Source organism: Telopea speciosissima, chromosome 1, assembly GCF_018873765.1.
Source record: "Telopea speciosissima isolate NSW1024214 ecotype Mountain lineage chromosome 1, Tspe_v1, whole genome shotgun sequence".
Classification (NCBI taxonomy): Eukaryota; Viridiplantae; Streptophyta; class Magnoliopsida; order Proteales; family Proteaceae; genus Telopea; species Telopea speciosissima.
This window is the reverse complement of record NC_057916.1, coordinates 31,665,087-31,671,086: the sequence shown is the minus strand read 5'-3', so window position 1 is coordinate 31,671,086 and position 6,000 is coordinate 31,665,087. Positions and strand designations below refer to the sequence as shown.

General features: G+C 40.3%; 1 protein-coding gene across 2 annotated transcripts; it reads right to left on the bottom strand.

The window, feature by feature from the left end:
- Positions 1–3,252, bottom strand: LOC122639637. Of its 2 annotated transcripts, XM_043832518.1 has the most exons (3): positions 3,199–3,252; positions 2,891–3,079; positions 1–2,793 (listed from the first exon to the last, which is right to left on the bottom strand). In XM_043832518.1, the coding sequence occupies exon 3, from the start codon at positions 2,664–2,666 to the stop codon at positions 384–386; it is 2,283 nt and encodes a 760-aa protein (XP_043688453.1). In that variant the 5' UTR covers positions 2,667–2,793; positions 2,891–3,079; positions 3,199–3,252; the 3' UTR covers positions 1–383. The 2 variants fall into 2 exon arrangements, with proteins under 2 accessions (XP_043688453.1, XP_043688445.1); XM_043832510.1 differs by having other exon boundaries at positions 1–3,079.
- Positions 3,253–6,000: the final 2,748 nt, after the last annotated feature.

Below are 6,000 nucleotides of genomic sequence, written 5' to 3'. Positions count from 1 at the left end.
TGAAGTACCAAAAATCATATTTCACCCAACACAAAGATCCAGATGGTCAAGAATCACATTTAGATTTACATTTACATCATTAGTTCCCCTCAAAAGCATTAAAATTTAATGATAATGGCTAAAAAACCCTAAGATAACAAACCCCACCACTGGACTGTACAACTCCATCTAGAAATGGAAAACCAAAACAAAAAAAATTAAATCCTAAGTATCTCCTTGGATGTGATTATTAGGGTAAAAAATTATCAAGAAAAGCCTGCTTAAAACCCAAATAAAAAAAGATCCCAATTACCGATATCAGCTCCAGATACATTAAACAAACCTAGACCACCCTTTTCTATGCACAGGAGAGACATCACCTAATTCGCTTTATTAGTGAAAACTCATATAGGCGCAGCACAAGTTGTCCTGAAATGCCCTGTCTGGTTGCAACGACTACAATGTACAACTCGCTTGACACGTCCACGGTCTTCAGCACGAACACGCTTCTTCCTAGGTCGACCTGGTGGCTTAAGTGACTTCGGTGGATTTATGATAATTTCCAGAGCTTTATTGCCTCCATCCTGAGTTCCCTCAGACAACTCTTTCCAAAGGCTTTTATCTGGAACAGGATGAATAGTCTGTGAGTATGTCTTTCGGTAAGTTGCAACAGTAAAACAGCTCTCTGTAAAACGATGGACATTCTGCCGACAAGACAGTAGTGCTGCCACTGCATGTGCACAAGGCAATCCATAGAGCTGCCAGCCACGACACAGACAACAGCGATTGCGAATATCAACGACATTTGTTCCTTCATGAGAAATTACTTCAAACTCTGCCTCATTTGCACGAAGCACTTGATAAGTGCGTGCATGCTCAAGAGCTTCCGACATACGCTTCTCAGCAGTAGGCACAAGTACTGTTGTCCACTGCATACTAACCTCACGTCTTTCATTGAACCAAGTCATCAGTTGCCGGCGGATACACTCCATCATCTGAATTATAGGAAGTCCAGAGGCTTCAAGTACCCAAGAATTTAATGATTCAACTATGTTTGCCGTCAAATGTCCAAATCGTGTTCCCTCAAAATAGGCTGTGGCCCAGAGACGAGGTGGGATGCGGCGAATCCAGTAAGCAGCATCTTGGGAGATCTCTTCAATCTCCAGTATTTTGGCTTCAAATTCAATAACTGTAAGAACATGAGCAGCTTCACAAAGAAGGTTGACAAGCATTGTGTTACTGAACTCCTTCCGAAAGCTATCACTCAAGTGCCGCATGCAGAATCCATGAAAGGCTGTTGGGAAATTTGCTTCCACTCCATCCACAATACCCTTCTGTCTATCTGACAAAATGGTAAGCCTTGGCATGTTTTCCGTATTGAGCTCAAGCAGGTTATGAAGCTCAGACAGGAACCACATCCAACTGTCATCATTTTCCTCATCGACCACCCCAAATGCTAAAGGAAACAGAGCACCATCTCCATCAAAACCAGTAGCAAAAAGCAATGTCCCAAGGTACTTGCTCTTTAAAAGAGTTCTATCAAGCCCAAGAAGTGGTCGGCACGCATTGATGAATCCATAGATTGATGCCTGAAATGAGACAAATAGACGTTGGAAGCAGTTATCTGCTGGATTCCCATAAACTGAGGCAATACTCCCTGGGTTAGTCCGTCTAACTTGTTCACAGTACTGTGGAAGAAAGCGGTACCCTTCTTCAAATGACCCACGGACGGCAGCCATGATTCGCTCCTTCCCACGCCATGCTTGCTTGTATGATAATGTGATTCCATGAACCCGATGAATTTCTTCCAATATTTCCTTCGGCTTGTAATGTGGATTTTCCCTCAGCTGATGCTCCACAGAGCTTGCAACCCACTGGACTGACGCTTGATGATGGCCCAGGTGGGTGATTCCTCCGCATGTATGCTGTTCATTTATGGTTCTGACTGTGAAGGTTGGAACACCTGGAAGCTTTGCCGCATGGATTCGCCATGGGCATCCCTCAGCTGCACACTTCGCGGTGAAACGTGTCTTGTCTGACTTCACTGTCTGTATTTCAAAATGCAGCGCTATAGCTGAGTCCCTCAATGCCCTACGGCAGCTCATGACATCTGGAAATTCTTGCCCCACGGTCAGCTCATGGTTGGGGTGAGCAACAAGAGCACGGCTCTGGAGAACAGGAGTTACCACTAGCGTAGGCTGTTGGACAACCATTTCTCGAGGAGCAGGTTCTATGGCCATTTCCTGTCTTTGGTCCTCAGCCAGCTCTAAGCTCTGATCAAGATCATGGCTCTCTGGGACAGGCAATTCATGGTTTTCTGACAAGCCTAACCCCTGGTTTTGTGCAGCAAGAGATACTTCATGATCATGGTCTTCAACATGGTCATGACTGTTATCACCATCCTCACCAACTTCAGAGTCTTTAATTTGACCCAAAGCTAATTCATTCTTATGTTCCGAATCATGGCCATGCGTCTGCTGCAGAGCCAGTTCATGATCAAGCGTCTGTTCCAGGGCCATTTCTTGGACATGGGCATGTCCTAAACCAAGCAGTTCATGATCATGTGTCTGCCCCAGACCCAAATCATGGTTTTGACCAATTTCATGATTGTGACGGAGAGCCAACTGCTGGTTCTGTCCAAGAGATAAATCATGGTTTTGGCCAAGAATTAACTCGTGATTAGCCATTTGAGGAATAATCCACTGTACTGATATTTACCACACAACCTCGTCAATCTCTCAAAACAGATGCTCAATTTTCGTTGAAAAATCACTGCCTTCTATCTATCACACCCAAGCAAACCTGCCTTGCAAAAAACAGTTTATGTAAAGAAATTATCGTTTTCTTTTTCCTTCTTCTTTAGAAATACCACCAAGTAAGTACAGACGATGTACGAACACTACTACTACTACCTGGGTAAACCGATCTCGGGTTTCCTTTCTTCTTTCGCTTCTCGAATACGTGAATCCGCAAGACTAATGAACCCAAAAACCCTCCAATTGTGCCACTGACACATGGATTTCCCAACTGCCATTTTATCAACCAAGAGAACAAGAAAAAACACAGCCCATAAGTCAAAACCACGAAACAAAGACTGAATCTGAAGGAGAAGAGGAAGACCTTCACTTCATATCGTGCACCTTTAAAACCACCAATATGGCAAGAAAAACAACCAAAAACGATAAATTTATAGTTGGGAAAGAAAAAACAAAACGATACCTCTGCGAATCAAAGAGAAGAGCCCAAAAACCCCAATCACCAAGCAGCTTCTGACGTTGACAAAACCTCCACCGGCACAAGAACCTGTGACAAAGCTTGAGGTGAAAATCCAGAGGCAATCTGACACCGATCTGTACTCTGTAGAAGAAAAGAAGAAGCAACGGAACCTCAATTAGGGCTCCGAATCGAAGCAGACAATAAGGCAAACTGCAGTGACAGAAATGCTTACTACAACCGACAAAAGGGTATTTGAAAAAAGAGGAGAGAGATTTTTGGCGGGTACTGTTGGAAGGAAAACCTCAAAGACGAAAGGGCATGGATTGGGAGATTGAGAATTGCAGGGGCAATGGGCAGAAGATTGGTATCGAAGGCAATTTGGGGAAGAAAAAGTTAGGGCACCCCTCAAAAAAAGAGGGTATTTAGGTCAAAATTTACAAGCTGCTTCTTCTCTTATTTATATAGCTCTGTCTCTGTCTCTGTCTCGTTTATAAAGAAGCCTAATTCCTTAATGAGTTAATGACTTCAATTAAAAATATAAAACGGGGAATCGTACGGCTAAAAGTCACCCGGTTATGTTAATTTTCACCCCTTCTTATGGAAAATATTTTTTTCTAAAAAAGGGAAAAATATAATTTAAATAAAAATTAAAAAGATTGGAAAAATAAGAAGAAAGAAAGTTATGTAATGCAATAATGCATCTCTTCTAATTAAGTCTCCAAATTAAAAGTAATGCAATAATTTTTTTAAAATTAATAAATATTATAATAACATAGCTTTATCAAAATATTAAAGTGAAAATAAGGTTTTAGTAGGGGGGGTTAGGGATGGAAGTGAGTAAAGGGTATTAAAGGACACAAAATATGCTTAAAGGGGCATAGTTGTTGCTTTGTGAAAGAAGAGGGTATATGACTGATAAGGGCAATCCTATTTGCAGTAAGAAGGGAGGGTACTTTTGTACCACCAATCTTATTCTAACGGCTTAATTTGGGCCACTAGGGGACGAGCTCAAGACTAAAGAGGTAGTTTTGATGAAAAGCGAGGGCTTTTCCTTCCTCTCAAAATAAATGAAGGGAAAGGGTTCTCTACATTGCCATTGTGGGGAGGAATCTACATGCCACACCAATATAGAAACTAGGGGTGTAAATGAATAGTCGAAATCCATTTCCATATCTGTGTTTGTATTTGTTTAGCACAATCCGAATCCGTCCGTAAGCTAAACGGATGGGGATACAGATAGGTTATAGCTATCTGAAAAGCTATATTTACATGTAAATGAATAAAATCCTTCAAAGTGTGGTAAAGGAAAACTTCTTCCTAGGAAAAATAATCCGCACAATGATGCCATAGTACTATTTTCCTCTCACATAGGATTTTTTATTATTTTCTCTCTTTCACTCTAGACTATATGGATCCCTTGTGGATGACCATCAACAAGGTGGGAGGCCTGTAGTTGACTCTTTTAATCTGAGTATTCACTAGAGAGAAGAAACTGATCAAAATTATGAATGTCAACAACTTTAGTTAATCATTGATTTGCTAAAAACTGAACTATAGAAAATTATGAATGTCCCAGACGTTGATGCCATAAGTATGGTAAAGCTGATAAAAAAAAAAAAGAGAACCAATTGATTTGCTTTTTATTCTATTGCAAAAAAGAAATTGAGTCATTCCCAAGCATAACAAAATATGATCCAGTATTTTGTAAGCCATGCTAAGTCATCAGATGGATACTATAGAGTCAAAATTATCTCCTCCAGTTCCCTGCCCGGCCCAGTTCCCCAGTGCCTCTAATAGGGGGGGGGGGGCCCACCCGAGTAGGGGTAGGGTGATCATTGTGCCTCCCCTTGTCAGAGGCACTGGAGAACTGGAAGGGATGAAGATCCCATCACTCAAGGGTTAAGTGCATCATTATCTAACATTTAAAAAAGGGATTGTCTGAATGACGCTTCCATATGCGTATTTAGAATTTTATACCTTCTTTTAATTGTTCTTATCTTACTTCTAAAAGTTTTTTATTTTTTAAAACTTAGGGGTATAAATGGTTTTCAAAAACTATTTGAATATAACTTATCATTATAAAAAAGTTATCATTATCATGCTCATTTTTTCAAGTTTATATGTGAAATGACAGTATTTACCCTCATTGAAAAAAAGTGTGTAATAAGGGCGAGTCTTGGTGCAACGGTAAAGATTGCTCCAATATGAAACAGCCTCTCTGCGAAAGCAGGGGTAAGGCAATGGTGGGAGCCTTGTGCACTGGGTACATCCTTTATGCCCTGAAAAGAAGTGTGTAATGTGTTATACTAAAAAGGTTAAAAAAATAATAATAATAAGATTACAAATTATTTGATAGCTTAAATAGTTCTCAAATAGGCCTCAATGAAACCACCATATTGTTGGCGAAGTCCATTAAGCAATTGAATTACCTTTGCCTCAATGGCTAAAAGTCTATTAATTGCATATCATGAATCACAACAGATCTTAAACTGCACAAAATAATCATGAATAGAAGTGGAAAGAGTCTTACGGAGAGATGTGAATTCATGCATGAGAAAAAAAAATCACTTTCCTGGCTAACATGGGCATATTGTCATTAAAGAGCCAGCCAAAGGGTAATGCATTAGAATGCTGCCATGCTTTAAACATAATCTGGTACGGGGATCTCTTTGTGGATAATCACCATTGATGAATCCCATAAGGTCATGAGATTCCATGAGTCCCATAAACTGGGAAATCCTTTCCCTTTTAATTTAATAGAAAATGATGAAAGATTTCATACATGGTCGCGCTCATGTTAACACT

Bases quoted from the DNA above. Each gene is read 5' to 3' on its own strand.
- LOC122639637 (XM_043832510.1), bottom strand. From the start codon at position 2,666: ATGGCTAATCACGAGTTAATTCTTGGCCAAAACCATGATTTATCTCTT.